The sequence below is a fragment of the Diadema setosum genome, chromosome 15 (genome assembly GCF_964275005.1).
Source record: "Diadema setosum chromosome 15, eeDiaSeto1, whole genome shotgun sequence".
Taxonomy (NCBI): Eukaryota; Metazoa; Echinodermata; class Echinoidea; order Diadematoida; family Diadematidae; genus Diadema; species Diadema setosum.
In genome coordinates, this window is record NC_092699.1 from 37,535,671 (window position 1) to 37,559,330 (window position 23,660).

The window sequence follows — 23,660 nt, forward strand, 5'->3', positions numbered from 1 at the left end:
TTATTTCAGCAGGGATGATAAGATTTTTGATTTGTTGGATGGTGGAAAGCAGAGGAATCATATCATGATGACATTAATGCCTCATCGTCTGTAGATTTCTTTTGGGCAATTCCATAAATTCGGACGTACATTTTGAACACATTAATAAGCTGCCAAACATACAAAGATTGAGAATATGAAACTTTTTTCTGGCCATGATATGACAAGTGGTTAGTAGAAAACAATTAACTATGAAAAAATTATGTCAAGACCTCAGTGACCTTGGAATGATTAAAAAATAGCATGTGTTCGGACGTACACAGAAAAAGTGAATTTTCTGACTTCATAAGTTCAGTCACAAAGTTCTGTGAAGTATGCAATATTTTTCTAAAAATTCACATTATATCAGTTAAAGTAGATGTGAAATGATGTAGAAATGTAAAAAGAATTAGCAATTTAAACAATTAACATGGAAATTATTATGTTTGTTTTTTGTTTCGGACGTACAGTTTCGGACGTACACGACCGCCGTTTCGGACGTACACTATGTACACCCTCAACAACACTTATAATAAATGCAAAAAGAAATTTGTTACATAACTATTATTCATCCTAGGCCCTTCTCAGATGATAGCACTTGTCTATCATGTCAGCATTACCAGTGTAAATGAATAAAACCTCTTCAGAACATGAAAAATATTGTATACATAGGGTCTGTGCATTATCAGCTGCCTTAATACATGTAACAATATTCAGGCATGATAAGTACATCATGTATACATATTATGTATATGTACTTGTATTACAGAACCAGAATTCTAATATCAAACTTTGTGATTATAACACAAAATACAGCCTAAAAACTTACTGGCCAGAACAACAGAAACACATGTGTTGCAATCTGTAGGTAACCAATTACTATATTAACTATAGACACATTATATTTCTGTTTATTTTTTTTTTTTTTCACAATGTGATAAAGGTACAAAATAATGTACGGTCAACAAAGTACTGTACCAGATGCATTATTTACAAACAGAAAGAAAAATAAAATTTGTGGAAAATCAAAAGATTTACATGAAGTAGCCAATAACTGTTTGTAACATACTGACTAGATATCTGTTACATGTACTATGTATACCATGGTGGCAAAACAATACATTTTTTACAGACAACAGTAGAGTAATCCTAACACAATGGATATTGTTCATGGGCAAGTCAAAGCTATTTGATTTTGCCATCTTAAATGGGAAATAAGAGTAAAAAATAGGCCTGTTTTGCCAATATTAGAATTAAACCCTAGTCTATATTAAAGCATATTGCAGTTAGTAAACAACAACCTTTACAAATATGGAAAAAAAATATTCAAAAGAAACCATTTGCTGATTACTTTATGTTGATTCAACAGTAAGTACATGTATTGGACCAGAACATTTTACATGAATTTTTACTCTGTTCTCAAGACTCTCTGAACTTACAATGAAAAGAGCAAAGCAAAAATTGCATGGTCACATTCAATTTGTGAGTGATTTATGTATTAAACACAACATTCAGTGTAATTTAAACATTATGGGTTCCTTTTTGTGAGACAAGCTCACAGAAACATGCATGGTAATGTACAAAATGTATGAAGAAAGTAACATATGGGACAGTTTTGCATTAGGCTTGGAATATTCTGGTAATCAAAGGCCTTTTGATGTTGTTTTTTATATAGAATATTAGATTGAGTGAAATGTTATTGAGTACCTGCTAAACAATGGGCTCTATGCAGTGTACTTTTGTTGCATAATTTATTTCATGGAAAAATCTTATTCACTCTGAAATACTTATTATTATAAATCACTAACACTATAATAACCATTTTTATGGCATGACCTGCTCCAGTACTCCTTCGGCAGCAACATCTGTCTGTAATTTTCAAATGAATGATTAAAGCGCAGGAAGGTAAATCACAAATTAGACAGGGCTGCACACTAACCCATTTTTTCTACTGGTCGGACTGGTCTGTCAGACCATTAGGTACCCAGTTTTTCCATCTTTTACTGGTTCATTCCTTTAAAAAATTACTGGTCCGACAGTAATTTTTACTTGTCCTGGAGACCATCAGACCAGTGCCAGTGTGCAGCATTGAATTAAATCATTAAATTAAAAAAATATGATATGACATAGATACAGTAGACCATGAAACCGATTTTGAAAGAAGACAGGATATACATCATAGCTTTGTCAAGAAAATTGACAAAAGGTTTAGGAACTAACCGAAGTGAATTGAACATTGTATGTCTATGAGGTCTCAGGTCGTAACGATGTATATCATATTGTTGTCTAAATTGCAGGCTGTGTGTCCATTAATCTGTAATCAAAATGCATGAAGATGCAGATGATAACTTTAAGTTACAAGATAAGGATTGTAAACACCAGCTGACAAAAATGGTAGGAAACTACATTGTAGTATTGCAATGTGAACGCAAGGTGATAAGAAGCTGAAATACTCAGTCTTGGCCTAAATAGGAGGGTATTTCATACAACAAGCCACCTTCTCTGCTCTATGTCCCACAAGTAAGCAAGTAATCAATATCTGTCCTTGTAAAGACACATTGCCTAAACAATGTTCTCAGAATTTTGATAATGACCATTCCCTACTGTTGGTGGTTTTCATACATTCCACAGTATCAACTTCAAACCACGCTTTCCGTTCAGCCTAACTTGTTTGTGTGCATACATACATGGACAGAATTTGTTTATTTAATAAATAATTAAAATTTTATTGAATATTAATTATAAACCTACTTATACAAGAGGATTAGACAGAGAAATGTATTCCTTAAACATTTAAGCTCAATAGGATTGTTTTCAATGGGTTCCAGAGCACAGTAAGAAGTCAACATGAAAAGTGTTTCGGACGTACATAAAAGTTGTTTCGGACGTACATAAAAAAGTGTACGTCCGAACACATATTTTTTCATTAATTAGAGATAATTACAAAATTCTAAAGTTACACATTTGAAATGCAACAAAAACTTGCTTTGCACTGAGATTTTGTAGTTTACTAGCATTCAAGTTTTTATGTAAGATTAAAAAAAGGTGTTTTTTTGTTTCGGACGTACATTGAAATAATGCATAAAATAAGAGTAAAGAAGACAACATAAATTGTCACTTTCACATTCTCTACCCTATGGATATGGAAAAAGTGATTCATTACCTTCATATTGAATGATGTAGTGAGTTGAAAAGTTTTCTTTTCCTTCACAAAAAATATCAAATGAAATAGTGGATTATAAAAGTGGTTCCAGAGCAGTTGTTAAATGGCTTCATTGAAATCACTCCTGTGACCTTGACCTTGGTTAAGTGCATTTCTAATTTACATTTTTGAACAGTTTAAACAATTCCCATCAAAATGATATATAATTTGTGCTGATAATTTCATTTTGAAAAATTGACCCTCTGGTTGACAAATTTATGGAATTGCCCTTTTGTGATGTTTTGAAGAGAAGGGAGCACATCAATTGTGTGGAAGTCTGATAAACCCGTTGAGGATGGACTGATTTTGCTACAACACGCATTGCCCATAAACACCTGCTCGAGTATACTCTGGACTCGTCCTCAGCGGAAGACTGGCCAAACCATGTTGCCAATTAACTCTTCATGTGCCACGTTTGCACACTCAACTTAATTGTCGGTGGCTTACCAAGTTCGCTTACTTGCTCAGACATACAATCCCTTCCAGACTGATGAATAAATTGCCAAATGCCACAGTACAATGTAAGCTTCACTCGTAATGTCATTTCTCACACAGGTATTGTTTTTCATGGTGATTGAATAACAGTGTTCCAGAGGAGTTGTTTGTGTTTTTTTTTAAAGTAAATTCTAATTTTCTGTTGCAGTTGTGTCTGTAAAAGTCATGCCTCCCAGACCTAAATAATATCATACCAGCCATTTGCAAGACAATGATCATAGCGGTGTCATAACATTTTTTTTACAGCAAAGCTTGAAATTTTCTCTACAACTTTGCTGATTGCGTGTCTTCGCATCTTTAAAGGGTGTGTACAGTTCTGGTCGAGGTGAGGATTTAGCTTTTAACGTTTTGCGAGATATTCAGAAACCATTCTATGAGATGTCAAAGTGCATGCAAGTCTAAGGGGTATCAAAAAGTTTATTTGATGAAAATTGATTTTGAAATGGTTGAGATATCCAAAAACAAGGTGAAACAAAGAGATCCTAATAAAAGCCATGGCCTGTCGCCTTTTATTATTTATAATTTTTGGATATCTCAGCCATTTGAAAACCAATTTTCACCAAATAAATGTTGAATCCTTCTTAAAATTACATGCTCTTTCATATATCATGTGAGGTTTCTCATTGTCTCACTTAGGAATGTTCAAAACATGAATCCCCACCTCAACCAGTACTGTACAGTCCCTTTAAAACAGTTCTATGAAAAGCTTAATGGTGATCAAAAACCAATTTTAATTCAAATGTTTACCAAAAGGAGCGATGCATTGTGATCTCAGAATAAAGTGCCACACAGGGAGGGGGTTGTACTGTGGCACACTTGGAGTTGAATATTGATAGAAAAATTTCTGACATGTACTATATTTGTAAGTATTTTCTTACTTGAATACTCTGAGTCTTGCAAAGTCTTGTAACAAAAAGTGGAGGAAAAGTAATGTATTAATGCACTGAAATGAAAATTGTTCAGGTTTTGTGAGGCTAAAATTTTCACTGCTTTTAGCCATTTGGCTAGTTCTCTAAGGCACCCGTGTGATAAGGTTCTATTACAAACACATACACTTAACCTTTGATCAACATGTTAACTGTGGCATAATAATGGTTGTTGAATGTTGGCATCAGGGGAAAAAAGGTTGTTTCTCCTTCAGCACCCTGCTGCATTATGGAGGAGGTGATTTAGTCATACACGGTGCCAGGCGTAACTCTCCTGCTGAAATGTAATCCGCTTTATGCCGTACGTTAACACCTCACTTGTTTCAAAGGGAGAATGGAGTTTCTCCAGATTTAAGGCTTTGCTTGATCATGATTAGAGCAGTGACATGGAAGAAACAGATAATCCACAAAAGTTGATATGAATTTCAACAGATCTGAAAAATAAAATGTCCGATATATATCCCACTGTGGCTAGGCTGGAAGGGAGTAATCATATTGTGTCAGGTTGATTAGAGTAAATCATAAAAATTGAAAGTTATTCTGTATCAGTAATACTATAATTTGATTTGTTTACATTTCAAGTGCAAAGATGAAGCAGTCAGTAGAATGGACTCTTATTACATTTTTTAGACATTCCAACATTTACAACATTTTATTTGATCTTCTGCATGTAGAACTGCAGTTCATGAATGATAAATTCTTGTTTTGCAGTGCTTCACTTTTTTTTTGAAAAAATATTTACAAGTGACCTTACACACATAGATATTAGAGTTCTGCCAGTATAAATGGAAAAACTTCAATTATATCTGTATATTTAGGAAATGTTTTTTGTTACAAAGCATTCAATTACCAGGTAGTAAAAGCAACCTATTGGTTGTATACTATGATTATCTTTATGTTTGACCATAATTTTATTCAAGTCTGTACATGGTAATTTATCTCAGTGTTTACTATTTCTGCTTTATTTCAGGTGGTGGTTGGTGTGCAGTTTGTGCTGACAGTATGGTGAGATTTTTGTTCGGTTTTTTTTTTTTTTTTCAGTTTTCTTTTTGTGTTGTGTGTATCCAAGATTTCCAGTGTTTATACCTTGGAAAAGGAAATTGTCATTTTTAAGCAGTTCCGGAAAAAAAAACTGTTAAATCAGAATACATAGCAAACAGGACATCTGAAGTGATATGTGCCAAGTGTGATGCGTCAGGAAAAATGACAGAAATGGGCCTTGAATGATAACAGTCTCCATGTGATGAAGGATCCATGACCTTTATAACACACCACAAACAGTCACATGAAAGTAGTGAATGTTTGGATTTCCCTTGTCTCTCATTGATTGTGCAATCAGGCATGTGATATTTATCAAGGGATATGGAGGAAGATGAGGTATGTATGGTGATAGTCTGTTTTAGGAATTTATTTGCAAGAATGATCAATCTGTTCAAATTGATTCATCTGGATTTGATACAAGTACGTGCTAATTCATACAGCAGAAACTGGACAAATGTTCCTGAATATGTAACAGATTAATATGCAAAATTTATTAATGTGATGATTATATACCTCAGTATCTGCAATAAGTGAATTCTTACCTTAAAATACTTGAGGAACAGTTTACAAATATTGAAAATAAAAGAGAGAAACACATGAAGAGTTTGTTTGCCAAAACAGATAAGTCCATATTTGTCAAATGGAGATATTTGCGATTAAAGGTCAAGAAAAACAAAGAGAATAATAAGAAAATTTTTGTTTCTTTTGACCATAACTTCAAAAATATACCTTTATATGTAGTGATCAGTATATCATTTATAAGGTATTATTTTGTACTTTATGACAGAGACCGTATTTCAAAATCTTCAAAAATGGACTTATCGGTTTTTGTAAACAAACTCTTCACATTATTAGGATTATGGTATGACAGTGAGCCCTTTATGTAATGAGTACAATTGCTATGTCTCTTGCCCTAACCATCCTCAACACCTCATCTCCCACCCCTCCTCTACCCCACCACACCTCTTCCTCATCTTCAAACCCATCTTCCACCCCACCACACCCCTTCTCAAACTCTAATGCTTCCTCCATCCACCAAACCCCATTGTCAATTTTCAACCACTCATCCTTTAAACCATCCTCTATCCCACTACACACCTTTTCAATGTCCAACCCCTCTTCCACCTCCACCACACGCATCCTCAACCTCCAAATAATCCCTTTACTACCCACCACACCCCTTCCTCAACCTACAAGTGTATAACCCTATCTCCGTCCCAACTCACATTACCTCAACTACAACCCATCCTCCTCCCTCACCACACACCCTCCTCATCCTCCTACCCCTCCTGCATCCCCACCACATCCCCTCTCAAACTCCAACCTCTCCTCTTCCTACTGTACCCCCCTTTCATCCTCTAAACCCTCCTCTACCACCACACTCCATCCTCAATTTCACACCCCTCCTCCACTCACCACACCCAAAACCTCTAATCCCTCTTCCACCCACTCAATCCCCTCTTCAACTTCTAACCCACCATCCACCCCCACAATACACCTGAACCTCCACCCTCCTCCACACCTACAACACCTTCTCATCAACCTCCAACCCTTCCTCCACACACCACGCCCCTCCTCATTCTCCAACCTCTTTTCAATCCACCATGCCCACTTCTGAACCTCCAACCTGTAATCCTTCCTCCACCCCAACAATACATCTTACAAACTTCAACCCCTCCTCCACCTGCCACACCCTCTTCTATCCATTATACCCCTTCTTAACCTCCAACCCCTCTTGCATCCATCATACCCCTTCTTAACCTCCAACCTCCTCCTCAACCTCTAACCCATTCTCCATCCCAACAACACACCTTCCCAACTCCAACTCCTCCTCCACCCGCTACACCCCCTCCTTAACTTTCATCCCCTCTTCCATCTACCATACCCCTTCTTAACCTCCAACCTGTCTTCCATCCCTACCCCAGGGCATCAATGGGAGGCTGGATAGACTCCGGCTATGTCTACATGAATACCATCATCCTCATCACTGGTCTCATGGCCATCATGATGCCAGAGTCAGCAGAGAGTGTTCTCATGGTAAGATGGAGATTTATTCCCTGTCTCTGTCGTCTTTTATCTTAATCTGCTTGATCAACCCTTAAAGGTAGGGAATACCTTTTACAGACCTCCCAAAATGCAGCAAAACATTAAATATGAACCTCAGGGGACTTGTTTAGGCCACTGCTGAGAAATTTGAAAGTCAACAGTTATCTACAATTTGAATAATGCACAAAACTCAACTACTCAGTAGTTCTGTGTGTCAGTCACACTTAAGCCTTTTTGTTGCAGTCTTCTGTATCTTTTATCTATAAACACAAATCTAAAAGTATAAGAGCTGATGTAATAACATGTAGAGCGTGTGGCAAGATTGTATATATAGAAATGTTTGTAAGTTTTGATGAACTTTCTTCACAAAATATACATGATGGACACATGCAGTGCATGGGTCTTGAAAGGTAGCCTAGTAATGTACTGGAATTTACGGTGAGCCCCGAAAAAAATTCAATTCAAAATCTAACGGTCAATAAAAATGTACTAGATGTTACCTTCCACTTTCAATACTTTATGGGGGTTTCTAAAATGATACTCTCTTCAACTTACCACTGTATTTATACAACTCTTCATTTAAGGCATGCAAATGGGATACCCTACCTTTAAAGTCCTACAAAACACTTTTTTTTTGGTGATTCATCATTTTATTCAGATTTATATTATTTATTATTTGTGTTTCACAAGGCAGAGTAAAAAAAAAAAAAAAAAGCTAGCAAACAAATGTCCAGCATATTCTTTATTTGAGCACTATGATGCTTTAGTTATATTTCTCATTTGTTTTGGTCACAGAATTTTTGAAAGCCTCAAAATCACCAGATTTATACATATTTTTCCAAACATCTAAAGAAGATGGGAGTTCCAGTTTTCTTTAGCTAATTGGCAATTCTTTTAAAAGTTTCTCTCAGAGTTTGTACAGATACAATAATCATTTTAGAATACATGCTTTGCAGACAAATTCAGAGGTGCCATGTTCAAAAAGACTAGATGATAATTTCGGGGGGGGGGGGGGGGAGGGAATCCCTTCAAGACTTGTTGGGTCAATACGACTGTATATTGAACGCTTTACCAACCAGAATTGTGCTACCAGTTTGTTCCTTAACCTGACCGGCAACAGATGCTTTAGTAATACTTGTAATGTGCAATGAGTTGTGATTAGCCAACCCTCCCACTAGTGCTGGCATTGTTTGACGGTGGCCCAGATTGGAAGGACTAAAGGCATTGTTCCACAGTTAATATTGGCTGGTCCAAGGTGCAATAAGGACAAGTTTGAAGGGGAAATAAAACAAACGTGTGTGAAAGAGCTTGGCTAGGTATAGGCCGCATTCATGCAAATTTCGTAGCCAGAATCACAAACATGAATCATGATTCAAAACGGCGTTTCAAATCACGGTCTCAGCGGAAGAGCGTTCATGCGGGCTTTCGCAACGCTGATTCTGGCTCTGCTTATCCTTTGCCATTGCGCAGCGCACTGCGCAGTTTGACCATGTGTATGTCTCCGCAACTCGAGCAAGTAGACCTCCTTGTGCCAACTGATCAGTCAGTTTATTATAGGCCTTTACGTTTTTATTTCGGTGAATACTTTCTAATAAGCTGTGGCATTCAGGCTCTGCCCACAGATCGAGGAATAATCTTAATTCTTCGTCTCTTTAATTGTTTTCCCTTGGTAGACACAGCACTGCAGCCACTACTATTATCAACTCAATCGGAGAGTAATTACATGTATTATTATATCAAACAGCTAGATACTATAGAATCGGTGTATGGCATTGAAGTAAACAAACAAGTGCAAGTATGGTACCAAAACACACGATTCATAAGACGTACACAAGCACGCGAACAGAACAAGAAGCTGTGGGATACCCCATGAGACACGCATGCGCACAGCGCACAATGACGTCATAGAATCATGATTGAAATCACGGTTGCATTCATGCGGTTTCGGCGATCGTGATTCTGGCAGAATCATGATTCAAAACGCCCTTTTTTCTGCGTTTCAGATCACCGTTTCGAAACACGTTTAAATGGAAAAATCGCATGAACGCAACGCAACTAAACACGTTTAGCGACTAAACGTGTTTAGAAACGCAATTCTAGTTTCGCATGAACACAGCCATAGATACATGACTGCATCCACATACAAAAGGTTACGCTGTATGTACATAAATGTTTTTTCTTCCTTCTGTTTATGAGAAATGAATGATATTATGTTGTATGGTACAGCTCATCCTGTACAATGTATAATTTGCTGCTAAAGGTACCCACTTTATATCCATAAAAAATCTTATTTCCTGATTATGATAAAGATTGGGATTGAAATAACTTGTAATTGACAAAAACAGAATTATTGAGTGTTGCATATCGTCGGTAAAGTATATTTGGGGAATTTTGTGACATATGCTGCGACAAAGTGCTTTTATCTCATCTAACCATGAAATTAAGAGATCAATAAATGTCAACTTTAGTTTTAAGCCATTTGTTGTGAAGGCAGCTATGAGGGAGGTCTGAATTTAAAAGTGCCTTTTTTTTTGGGGGGGGGGGGAGATCATTTGTCATTGGTCTTGATACCAGTTGTTATCACATGCCCTAATTCATCCTTATCATATCCCAGACACAATCAGAATCAAGATCATATTCTTCCTGAGAATTTGAAATTAATATCACTTCATTAACCGTTTCCTGTGCTCAGTTTCTGAATGGTATTCTCATATCAGGACAAACTGAAGTCCAAGGTTCAAGTGTTCAGAGATATTTGCGATAGGAATGTGAAGTATTAGGTTAAGCATGATTTGAATTGTGTAAGTGATGGGGAAAAAGAAGAGAATATTGAAACAGGACAATCATAATACCTCACCGTGATAAAGATTGAATCTATCTCTCTTTTATAACACAGAATATGAGCTTCTTTGTTTCATGGACATAGTGATACAGTGTACAGACAATTCAAATTTCTACAGTAAAAGGTGCATCTCTATGATATATTTTTTTAAAGGGGTGTTCGACCATTCATACCTCCTTGTTGCTCCCACCAAATCATCTTTTATTTTCAACCTGTCAGACCAGTGGTTGTTGTTGTTTTTGTCACTGACCAGTTAACCAAGTGGACAGACAACATTCACACAATTCTTTTAATCATGACTATTGTAGAACTTTCCTGAAGGTTCTCTCAAGTCATTCATTGTTGCCTTAGTGACACATTTTCTCCTTACCGTATTTCTTAGCAGTCCCATTATCATGAATACTGATACCACATTTCAACCCAGAGTATTTGGCTTAATACCAGAGCAGGGAGTGGGTAATGCTGAAGAATTCAAACTTAGTGCACATCATGTAATCTCCTCATCAGTGACAGTGGACTCACTATTGTATAAGCTTCTCTTACTGTATATTGCAAGTGAAGAATTCACTTCTGAGTGACCAGTGACACATTAAGGCAAGTGGGAGTAGCCCCACTGTCGCCATGACAACCACCAGCATTCTTCTCTGGCATTACGCCAGCGAGCAACCATTATCGTCAGATGACTCATGTCATAGTATCAGAGATGGAGTTTGATAGACAACGATTGACTGTGTTCAGACTGATACGTACACTACCATAGTGAGATATCACAAAGATAAACCATGGATTGTGTTCACACTGACATGCTCACTACCACTGTGACAAATTGCAAAGATAAACCATGGATTTTGTTCACACTGATTCTGCCTCCAACACAACTCAAAACATAATCAATGATGTTACCCAGCATTGATATAAAATGAACTTTTCTTATACCTTTTTCTCCTTGTTTAGGCAATATGTCTTCAAAGTATATGTATAGGCCTACAAGGCTACAGAGTACAGTTTCATTTTCTAAAATATGAAGAGTTTGTTTGCAAAAACCGATAAGTCCATATTTGCCAAATGGAGATATTTGCGATTAAAGGTCAAGAAAAATAAAGAGAATAATAAGAAAATTTGTGCTTCTTTTGACCATAACTTCAAAAATATACCTTTATATGTAGTGACAAATATATCATTTAAAAGGTATTATTTTGTACTTTATGACAGAGAACGTACTTCAAAATCTTCAAAAATGGACTTATCGGTTTTTGCAAACAAACCCTTCATATGATCATTCCTTTTGAATGAGGACAACATATAGACAACATAATTTTTCATCACACGCTTTATGTGCAGGCTGTTCTTTTTTACACTGTGATATTTCTTATATGGACTGTTAATTTACCTGTGTACTTGCCAGTGATATTGAACAAATTCCCCCAAATCCAAAATAGATTGAGAATTATTGTACATGCCATCATGGCAATTTCACAGTAGAAGTGAGAGTAATTTTTTTCTTGTTTTGTTTTATTGCTTTGTTTTTATGTGAAATAAAATTGTGGCCTAAAATGATGATGGTGATTGTGGGAAATGTAAGAAAAGGGCAATAGTAATGATATCAGCCTCTGATATAGTCACCATGGGAGTCATTGTCAGACATTCTCATGGTTCTAGGGAATATAGTTCATTCCCGTGGTGAAATCATTTGATTCCTCACATGGTACCGCATGTGAAATCATGGAAAGTGTGTTTAATCCAAGGTGGTACATAGACTCCAAGATTAAGACCTCTGATCCAAAACATGTTGGGGTGTGTCGGTAATGTGAAACAGATTTTATCTGGAAGGAGGGGGGGGGGGCGGGGGCAACTCAAGTGACTAAACTGATAAGTTCCTGTGAATCGTTAGAATTAATTGAAGGGGAGAGTCGAGCCCTGACTCATCGTAAGATCTCAATGTTTCACCTCATTCATGACAAGTTTTCTTCAAGGCGTGTAGATCATAGAATCGGAAAGGTCTGTCTTCAGAACTAAACCCTGTAATATCCGGTTTTTAAGTAGATCTCTGTCCCATGTTCGCATTGATTTGGTAACTAGCATAAAATCCTTGAAAGGTTAAAGGCATTGTTTACCATTTGCAGATGACACAAAAACCCAGCTTTAAGGCTTCAAAATAGTTCTAAAATGTGAGTTAGGGATAGAAACAACCAATATAAAAAAAATAAATCAGTGTAATCAATGTTTGATAAGTATTGTTAGATATACAAAATATGAACAAAAGTTAACATTGTTTCTGGAATATACTGTCTACAGCTATGGTTTATTGAGAAAAGTAGTGATATCTCCTTACGTATACTTTAGGCTTTATTACAAAATCTTTAAATGGTAGGATGTTTTGTGATACAACTGACCTACACATAATGCATTCAATGTGATTTGGAACATTTTTTAATCACTTCTCCCAATGGCCCAATGCTAAAGACTACCCTTAATAGAAGTTCAATGACAAGTAGACAAGAGACAAAAGTTGTATACATCTTTATTTTTTCAGACACAGAAATAACATTACTATGCAATGACTGTACTGTCTAGCTATGACAGATTTTGAGGGAGAATCATTATTTTTGCTTAATAATAGACTACAAAAGTGGTACAAATCCAGTAGGAGAGATGCAAGGCAATGATATTACTATTATTTCATATGTTTGCGCTGATCAATGTTTGTGACCAATATTTTATAAACATAAAGAACTTGATCATTATTGCTACTAGGTACTGCTCCTTTTGTCTGATTGTAATGTTTGACTATTCATTTTGAAAGTAAATTTGAAAGTAAGGGGGAGTTTCCCTTTAAGGTTGGCTATGTGGCTTTGCAGTGAACCATCTGCGGGAGTCTGAAGCCCACCCACTGTGGGCAAACCATCCAATCAGAACTGTTCTAAATCCTGATGCTAAGGCATGCAATTCAAGAATGGGTAAAAGGAAAGAGGAATGGGGGGGGGGGAGGTGGGGATGGGTGTGGGGCTGATTATAATCGTCTGTACTTGATATTAAATGAAAGACTAAAATACCAAAATGACACACTATTACATGATCCTCTGCCAAATATCTAATCAAATTGATTTGATACTGTGATTATATCTGCATAATTCATTCGCAAATTAGCCTGCTAGTCTGTGGATTAGTGTCACAATACCTAGAAACGTGATGGCTAGTTTTGCCAAATTATTGTCATCCAAAATGACATGAGAATTCTGATTCACATAACAGGACTTTACAATTGCAGCAAGCAATGAGTCTGGTTTCCCATGGTAACAGCTGGGCAACAACCAATCAGCTGCAAGTATCTCAGTTACCATGCCAACAGCCATTGTTGAAACAGGTGTAACTATCTAATACCCCTTTCCCGCTGAAGAAAATCTTCCCCGGGGGCACCTGGGGGCACCCGGGGAACCCCGCAGTGTGAAAGGTCACTCGGTTGAAACCTAGGGGAAGCCTAGGTGAAACACCGATGAAATTTTGGGCAATTTTTACCCGAGAAGCGTCCTGGGTAAACACCGATAGTTCAACGGGAAATCACCCGGTGGTTCACCGAGAGCGCCCAGCGTGAAAGGTTGTCTCGGTGAAACACCGGGGAAAATATGCAGATTATGTCAAAGGTCATGTCTTGTTTCTGGTCATGCACACGTTTTCAGCTAGCTAGCGCGCACTCGACCTCCCAAATCCACACGTACAGGGTACTAGTAATTCGTGTTTGTAAACATACACACGACACTACATAGTATGTCGTTTCATGTGCAATGTGGTGTTCACAGAGCGACAGCATTGTTTTCCATCGTGCTGTGCATTGTATTGTTTAATTAGCACGCGCTGTATACAAAGCTGATATAGGTTTACAATGTACTTGATCGCTTTGATGCTTCCCCTTCTTCGTCTTCCTCTAGTGTCTAGCTCTTAACTCTTCCAGTAAAGTCTGATAGTGATACAGTCCGCCTCTTGCTTGATTTTTTCGTATTTTGTGCTTTTCTCGTCAAGTGCTGGGTTTACAGTGTGCAGGAGAAATCCGTTGACGTTTTGTACTGCTGAAATTTGAGGGAATTTTGCAAATGGCTGGAACGTGGACCAAAGACGAAGAGAGATTGTAACTTCAATTACGTAGCGAGGCAGCAGTGAACGAAGAACTGAGCAGGACGTCGGCTGACGCTGGCCCCGCGTACGAGTCCCTCCTCCGAAAACTTGCTGAACAGGGGATCGAAAAAACCAAATCGCAGATGCACAACAAACTCAAGTACATAAGATCACCCACGTTGCGAGCAGAAAACCCGTCTAGGGGAAAGTTTCACCGAGAGCAGTGTGAAACGACGGCACTGAAACTTTCACCGAGAGGTTCCCCGGTGAATTCACCGGGGAACCTCTCAGTGGTTCACCGAGACGGGCAGCGGGAAAGGGGTATAATATGACATGATGTTGTGATCACCAAGCACTGTTAGAAGCATACAATTCTCCCTATCACGTATAGCTCTCCGAATCTGAATGCGTGTGGTGCTCTAATTTTTTAACCTTTGATTTCTTGGGATATAAACTTCTGGTTATGGATGGGCGATGTGTAAATGTACGCTTTTATTCACATTGAACGTCAATGTACTAGCTGGTATTCATAGATCGTATCAAATTCTGTCTTAAAATCTTGCGAATAATAGAGTTATTTTCTAATCTATAACTTTACATTGATAAATGGGATTTTTCTGTGAAGCAGCCCAATGCTGGGCTGATGATGCCAAACAATGAAATTATGGAAAATATCCATAGATGAAGGACGTTCAGCGGAGAGTGTGGAAAAATCTGCTTCGCAGGAAAGACTACTTCGACCCGAAGTCAAACTCACGTATTTGTTCAAGACATTTCCAGTATGCAAATGATGTACAGGACTGAGTGGATCGGTGAGAATTGGATGTGTGAGTTTAACTTTGGAACTATCTAAACCCACGAGTGCAGCGAGTGGACCCACGAGTGCAGCGAGTGGGTTTTAGACTGTTCCAAAGTTAAACAAGAGCATCCAATTCTCTCCGCTCCATGAAATAGGCCTGTGCATCATTTGTTTTATAAAATGGGCCCGTAAATTTATAAAATTCCACCTTTTCCCCCATCATGCGTCCGGTACACCTACTAGGCTTGATCGAGGCATGCATTCAGATTTTACCAGACGCATGCCCATGCGTTCAGATTTTCTGCCAGGCGCATGGCTCAGTGTCCCGGGTGCATGGCTTAGTTTCCTGGCTGCACACAGGGAGGATATTTATAATAAATTTGTAGAGTACCGATACTGCAAAATAATGGAAGTACACCTTTGTGCTACTGAAGGAGAAACATGCAGAGAGGCATTGTGCAACTTGATCCACTGATGAAACATGAAAACTGCTATGGAGACCAAGTGTGCTCCAACATTGAAGAAACATGAAAACTTGAGACTGGAGAGTCTAATCACAAGTTCACCAACATACGTACATAATGTCTATCTACATCATAGTAGGGTCCACATCTCTCGTAATCCATCATTATTTTGCTTAAGATGATTTGTGAAAATGGGTGACAACTCCTATTTGTGAAATACTTGGTATGGCTGTTTTTTGTTTTTTGTTTTTTGCTTTGATTGTTTTAATTTTATGTATGATTTGTTTTTGAAAATCAATAAAACACACACAAAAACAAAAAAACAAAAAACAAAAACAAAAAACAAAAAACAAAAAAGGATTACGAATGGTTGTGAATATGCACAACACAGTCATGAATGTGTCAAATTATGGCTGGTAGTGCTGCTGCTGGTGTTACTCTGGGATGACAGCAGTAAAGGCAGATGAACCATTAAACTTGAAGGTGAAGAAGCCAAAGCTTGTTGTCGTTCAATTTGCAATTCTGTTAATGGCGTGCGAGTTTGAGGAATTGTTGTTGGCAGGCTGTGAGATGGCGAGAGCAGGAGGTTTCCACTATTGGCACTGCTGTCGACATCAGTCTCTGCTTTGTCTATGGGAGCATTCATGTGATGATAGAGTTGACTGCTAATCTTAATTGTCACTCATTTGTTTTTTATTGTACATCAGTCTTCTTGGTGTACCACCATTCTTGAGGGATGTTTCGCTACGGTGTCCACTTACAGCCATGATGTCTCTCGTTTCGAAGCCTGCTTGATCAAGAGTGGCAATGCAGTTACTCCGCAGACAATATGATTTGTGTGGATTTTGCTGCATTGTGCTCCTTTGGAGATCTTCATTTCATCGGCTAGGGTATTGATGCCTACGGGCATGTTCTGATACCATGGATCAGTTGTCAGTTTTGATTTTGGAGCTTGCTACAATCATTCACACTGTGGATTCAGTTTTGAAACATGTATACTTTTCGAAGGTTTGCACTGGACATTTTTGATTGGCATTGTTCAAGTCTTTTACTTCTCGTACGTATGACCTCCTAAAGATTCAGCATCATTTTCTCGATGATTTTTTTGTTAGATTGTCTCGTTTCGTGACATAACGCAGCCCATCCTCATCTGTAGAGATTGTGAAGTCACATAGCTTTTAGAAACGAACATTTTCTTGTCCCCTGTTGCAGAAATAAGTCATGATATCAACCAAGACTTTGTTCTAGAGCCCGGCAGGCATGTTACAATCCAACAAGTTACCAGAGACTCCAACTCTCCCGTTTTCGACGGGAGATCTCCCGCCGAAAACCCTTTTTTGCAAAATCTCCCGTTCTCCCGTTTGAGATTTAATTTCTCCCGCCCTGCCTCTGTGTCTCCCGTTGGAAAGGATTTCTTACTTATTGCTATTGTATGTTGAAAAGAATAAGCCTTAGATAGCACCAGAGAGCATCTAGAACTCTAGGAACTTTGCGCTTCGCACACATCAACTTGGAGTCTCCCGTTTGCTAGGGGTTTCAGGCGGGAGAATCTCCAGATCAGAAGGTGCTTTGGGTTGGAGTCTCTGAGTTACTGGCCTGAATCTTTTCCATGTCAGCCACACTAATGGCATCCTTGTGCTTGACACTACCCAAACCCTCCTTTGTCAGTTTCACTAGCACAGCCTTGTACATTTTACTGGTTTGAGGAAAACGATCCTTGTATGTTGTGTCAACATTGTAGTTATCAAAAAAGTGTCTTTGTACACCGTACCTGATGTACTGCAGTGATTTCTTCGAGTAGCATCGATACCCATTGTCCTTCCATAGACATAAGGAACACAGTAGCGAGACCAATTCCGATGTGTTGTCATTAAACTGCCCTCCCCCACTTTTTTGCTTAATACTTAGGAATACCTACATAATGGTCTAAACACTTGGCCCCCCCCCCCACACACACACGCACACAACCACACACTTTTCATACTTAAAAAGTGGCACCAGAAAAATGCTCTTTACCACAAGATAGTTGGATCTGCATGACATTCCTAAATTTAACCCTATAAAGCCCAAGCTATTTTGACACCTTCCAGGCCCAAGGGGGGGGGGGGGGGGGGGGGGGGGGGGAGGGGCACATTGTCCCCCCCCCCCCCCCCCCCATATAGCTTCTTTATTGTACAATATATGACTGTCATCTTTGGCACATGGGTAGAGCAACTCATACTCTACATGACTCAACATTTGAAATTTCTCAAGGTCATCCACTGAGGACGCTATTTACCAAAATATAAAAAAATCCATAGGAAATACGCTAAAATCATGTTTTTTCTTTTTATGTCTTTATTCCCAGTATCTATGTTTCTATTTTATATCAATCATTTTCATATTTACCACAAAGGAAAAGCAAGTCAACCTTCACTATTTGTTATGGTTGAAATTTCTCAAGGTCAGCATGTTGGAATGCTTTTCAATAATATATGAAACCTATGATGTATTGCTTGGAATGGGTACATGTATTGGTATCACATTTCATATTTCCAAAATATTGAAATTTTGAGTTTGCAGATTGATAATATGATAAACAAATGATATTACAGGCAAAGCTTGTGTGAAGATAACACAAAATTAACCCGTTGAGGACGGAATGATTTTGCTACAACACGCATTTCCCATAGACACCTGCCCGAGTATACTCGGGACTCGTCCTCAACGGGTTAAAGGGTAGTCTTTGGAAAATGCTGTATTTTTTTATTATTTCTATTATATCTATTGTTTGATACCTATGTCATATAGAAATAAGGGAAATAATACGAAGACCATTTCAGGGTAATTCACAACCATAATTACTTCACAGTTTGGTACTTAAGCAAATTGCAGCCAAGAAAACCCCCATTTCATCCATTATGAAATAAAGTTAAGGGTGTAGGAGTGGCAAACGACAATATGGTAGGGGGGCGCAATGTGCTGCCCCCCCCCCCCCCCCCTCCCTTGGGCTTTATAGGGTTGAAGATTAGCTCTGCCACAAGGTTCAACTTTGGACTCTGAAAGATTTCTGATCTACGTGTATTTCTCTTTTTTTATGCAAAAGTATGTATCCATAGCATACGTACTGAGCAATTATTTCAGTTTCAAGACGTATTCTTGGTATTTGCAGGATTTTATATTCTCTGCAACCATGATGCAACTTTGCGTAAACTTTTGTTTTTGGTAAAAATTAAAAACTGTGCATTTCATCTGAATGAAAGTCACCATTTTGATTTACATCTTTTCTTTGTCGTTTTTTCCCAGATGTTAATATTTGAAATTCTGAGTATCCTGATGGACATAATTTTCCTGGGCATCTACTTCCCTCAAACTCACTGTAAGTATGACCCTTGGTGTCTGTGTATATTTCATGCATCACCACATTACGTGTTTAAAGTTGGAGATCATTTGAAAGAAATAGAAAATACGATTAAGAAGAAAACGCATGGAAAGACAATTTGAGCATTATAACATTACAGGTTTCTGACTTTCAATTTTTCTTCATTTTAAAAATTTTGTTTCCAATGAAGTAGGGCAAATTATCTCAATTTGAAGCTTAGCATTGTGAGAATTTATATCTGCCCAAAACCCCAAAATTATTTTTCCTTCATTATGTGACTTATGTGATGATGTATCACAGATACAAGTATTTTATATTTTTAAATATGAACATGTGACATATGAATTGAAATATTTATGAATTTGAGAATAAAAAGAGAAATGGAAGCAAAGTGCCCAGTAGTCCCACCTCCCCCCCCCCCCCACACACACACAGAATAAAACTTGTTTTTCAAAATTTGCTCTGAGGGAGCTTACTGAGCTACTACTATTAGAAGGTGGTAAAGATTTTGATGAGTGATACAACGAAGTTAGGCAACTGAGGGTAGGAGTAAAAGGAGTATACTGCCCTCTTGTGATATCTGTTAGTTAGTCAATTTCAGTGCAAAGGAGTGCAAAGCTTTGAATTTTTTTCTTCTGTCAATTCAATTCAATTCAGTTTTTATTTTCCACTCATGGGGTGTTCCACCCCATGAGTGGGATGGACTTTTACTTGTTATTATGTTGACTTTGAAGCCTTTTTTTCTCCTTCAGTCTTTTACTCTGTTTTTAATAGCTTCTTCTTTATTTGTCTCGTGCATCTTATTCTGTCTTACTCTTATCTTTACTTCTCTTCCTCCTCTCTCACCACAGTCATTGTCTCTCACTTTTGTTTCTTCTTCTATTTGTGACTCAGCAAGTGTTTTATGTGTTTCTTTCTCATGCAGATATTTAAGGACAAGTTCACCATCATAAACATAAGGATTGAGAGAATGCAGCAATATTAGTAGAACACGTCAGTGAAAGTTTGAGGAAAATTGGATAATCAATGCAAAAGTTGTGAATTTTTAAAATTTTTGTGTTGGAACCGCTGGATGAGGAGACTACTAAGCTTGTGATGTCGTATGCGTACAACAGTATGAAGAAAATGTACCGTAAAGAAAATTCAACATATTTTCACTTTTTTCGCATGATAAAAAAAGCACTTGACTTGTCTCTTTCTAAAGGCAGGGGGAATAATATTACCCATAACATATGTCGGTAAGGAGTCAAGGGAATGTGTACTTTTTTCAAAAGATGAAATTTTGTGAACTTCTCTTTTTATTTTCCTTATATTTTTGTACGCATGTGACATCATACACTGCAGTAGTCTTCTCATCCAGCGGTTACTGCACAAAAACTTCAAAAATGTATAACTTTTGAACGGATTGTCAGATTTTCCTCAAACTTTCAATAATGTGTTCGACTGATACTGCTACATTCTGTCAATCCTTATGTTTATGAAGGTGAACTTGTCCTTTAAGTAGCATGATACTTCCAAACCAGTCAGAATATTAAGGACAAGTTTACCTTATACATGTGGGTTGAGTGAATACAGCAATACTAGTAGAACACGTCAGTGAAAGTTTGAGGAAAATCAGATAATCCATTCAGAAGTTATGAATTTTTGAAATTGGTCTGCAGTCAGTCACTGCTGGATCACAGTTTGTGATGTCACATGCATAGAGTGATCGAAGGGAAATATAAAGAGAATTCCACAAAATGTCATACTTTGAAAAAATGTCACATTTTCTTGTTTGTTTTTGAGACATATGCCAAGGGTAATGTTATTCCACCTGCCTTTTGAAAGAGGCAAGTCAAGTTCTCTTTCATTATGTGAAAAAGGGGAAATATGTTAGAGTTATTTTGTTTGCATTTTGTAGTCATGGGTGGAGTAGCACTGAGCAGTCCAACACTAACTGTAAAGAATTGAATCTAGTGACACCTGTCCTTATCATTGTGTTTTCCCTAATAACATTGTTGTCTCTTCTTTCTCTTTATCTCTCTCTCCCTCTCCTGGTTGCAGGTACAGACCAATTTGTGGCAAACTGCTCTACCAAGAAATTTGGGGCAGGGTATCCTTTTTTTATACCATATCACACCACTCGGGTGTCATTGAATAAGTGAAAGTGATTGTGCAAAGTTGAAGAATTTAGAGTTAGGAATCAAAAAGCAATGGACCTTGCATCTAATGCTATGGGGGAGTCAACATTTCTTGTTTTTATGTGTACACTCCTTCTTTTATACAGTGAATAACAAAAATGATATGAATGAGTCAACTTTTCATTAACTGATTAGAATTTATATAGCTCATATAACATACATATCAAGTGCTTTTTATGTCAGGGCTTTGCTGTTTATGAATTATTGTAAACCATTATCTTGTGTAGAACCTGGAGATTTAAATGAAATTGAAATTATCTTAGCCTGAACAAAAAGTATGTAGAATTAATGATTACTGGTAGTGTAGTGATGCAGAGTTACTACTGTAAAATGAGGAATGTTTGCATGCATTTTAATTTCGCAAATTTCGCGAGAGCCAAGATTCGCAAAATTAAAACGCTCGCGAAAGTTTTTGTTTACACTATATGCATTGAATGTTAGAGGCAACTCACAAAGATTTCATGCCACAAAAAAGGCCGTTGGCTCCAATTCGCAAAAATTTCATGCCACGAAAATATCGTGTTTTACAGTATGCAGCAGGCATGAGCAGAGGGTTTATATGCAGTACTTACATTTAATTTTTTTTCCTGGTAGTTTAGAGATAGAGATAGTGCTGGTTTTTTTTTTCACGTTTGATCAGAATAGAGCTTCTTGTCGACACATTGTTACATGAAGTAAACAGTGCCTCCGCAGTTGAAGTTTATCCTGTAGGGAGAATTATGGTTTGCAAGAATCACTGATTTGGCAAATTGTTAAGTGCAAACTAACCCAGAGTAATATAAAACAGTTATAGAGATGATTTTGTTCTGTCCTTAATGATATTTCTTCATGTAACATCCAGCATGTGCATCCTGAATCTACTACTCAAGCCGGTAGCGATATACCTGCTGTTCCGCGAGTACAATCGTCGAGGCGGAGACTACGGCGACCTGAGCTTCCCGAATCCCACCGTGCGGGGCTACGAGAATATCGATCAGTCCATCCCCACCAACAACCAGGTGGAAGAGGCTCACCCCCCAGCATCCCTCGACAAACCCTACACGCCCCTCCCTCAATAGGAGCTATCATCTCTCAGTGTCTCCCATTAATCAGAATTTTGGTGAGGAAAGAAAAAAAAGACATCATCCTCTTCTCCCACTCCTTTGTTTCTTTTTGGATGGGGCAGATTGGCCAGTAACAAGACCAGTTGGTCAGTGTTAGGACTGATTGGTTATTGTTAGGCTGAATGGTCAGTGACAGGGCTGGAGTGGTGAGTGTTAGGACAAATTGGTCATTAGAGGTGGTATGTTTAGTATTAAAGCTGCCTGATCAGGTGCAAAGTGATGTGTTGGGTAAGCTTCACGAAGGGATTTTTCGGAATATGAGTGAGATTACTGTACAGTGTGAAAGGACTGGGGGTGCAATGTACGATGAAAGAATTTCACAGAGCTTTTGTAGATTCCCAGCCAGTTGCAAAGAGTCTCCTTGAAGCCTGCCCTCTTGAGGACAATCCATGACAGGCAAGGTGATATTTTATATCAAGACTCCATTCTGTGATCCTGATCATTATATTTTCTGTGTGAGAGAAATTTAGTTGAGATGGTTATGGGTTTTTATGCTGCTTAAATTTTGAAGAAAAGTTATTCCATTGTACTAAAAATTGCAATGTAGGTAAGCAGTCATATCTTGACAGTAAAAAGTTTGAGAAGATTTATTTGTGTAAAATTTTCGGTTTTCAATTCCCTTCTGGTGTGGAATATACAGTGCTGACCTGGCTTAGACAATGCATGATCTGAGGGAAGTACTCTGCATTTGAAAGAGTTGTGAAAACATGATAAATCATCCTAACCATTTTAGACGATGAAGGACAGTACAAAATATTAAACTCAAGCTTGCTTTTTAAATGCCATTGTGTGCACCTCAGCCATTGTATGAGCAGTTTTGTCATTTGAAACTCAAGGAGAACCTACACCGTCTTCAACAATGACAAGAACAATGACATTTTTATTGCTGATCCTAAAGCGTTTACTTTGGTTTCAATGTCAAATAGAAGCTTCCTGACTATGTTATGTTGAATGTAATATCAGCAGCACAAGCGAGTATATAATAATGATATACATCATGTAACCTGTCATCACAAAATGTTTTAAAGTTGTTATGTGTCAATTTGAGCATTTCAAATCATTAAAACTCAGAG

At 37.7% G+C, this 23,660-nt stretch overlaps 1 protein-coding gene across 1 annotated transcript in view; it reads left to right on the forward strand.

Annotated features, from left to right (window-relative positions):
• The window catches only part of LOC140239032 (type-1 angiotensin II receptor-associated protein-like), a 32,261-nt gene extending 9,157 nt beyond the window's left edge, over positions 1-23,104 (forward strand). The window contains exons 2-6 of the mRNA XM_072318929.1: positions 5,612-5,646; positions 7,608-7,719; positions 19,229-19,301; positions 21,348-21,396; positions 22,326-23,104. Coding sequence (XP_072175030.1) covers positions 5,612-5,646; positions 7,608-7,719; positions 19,229-19,301; positions 21,348-21,396; positions 22,326-22,542 — 486 coding nt within the window. The 3' untranslated portion in view covers positions 22,543-23,104. The remainder of the gene's footprint in view (positions 1-5,611; positions 5,647-7,607; positions 7,720-19,228; positions 19,302-21,347; positions 21,397-22,325) is intronic.
• The last annotated feature ends 556 nt before the right edge of the window (positions 23,105-23,660 follow it).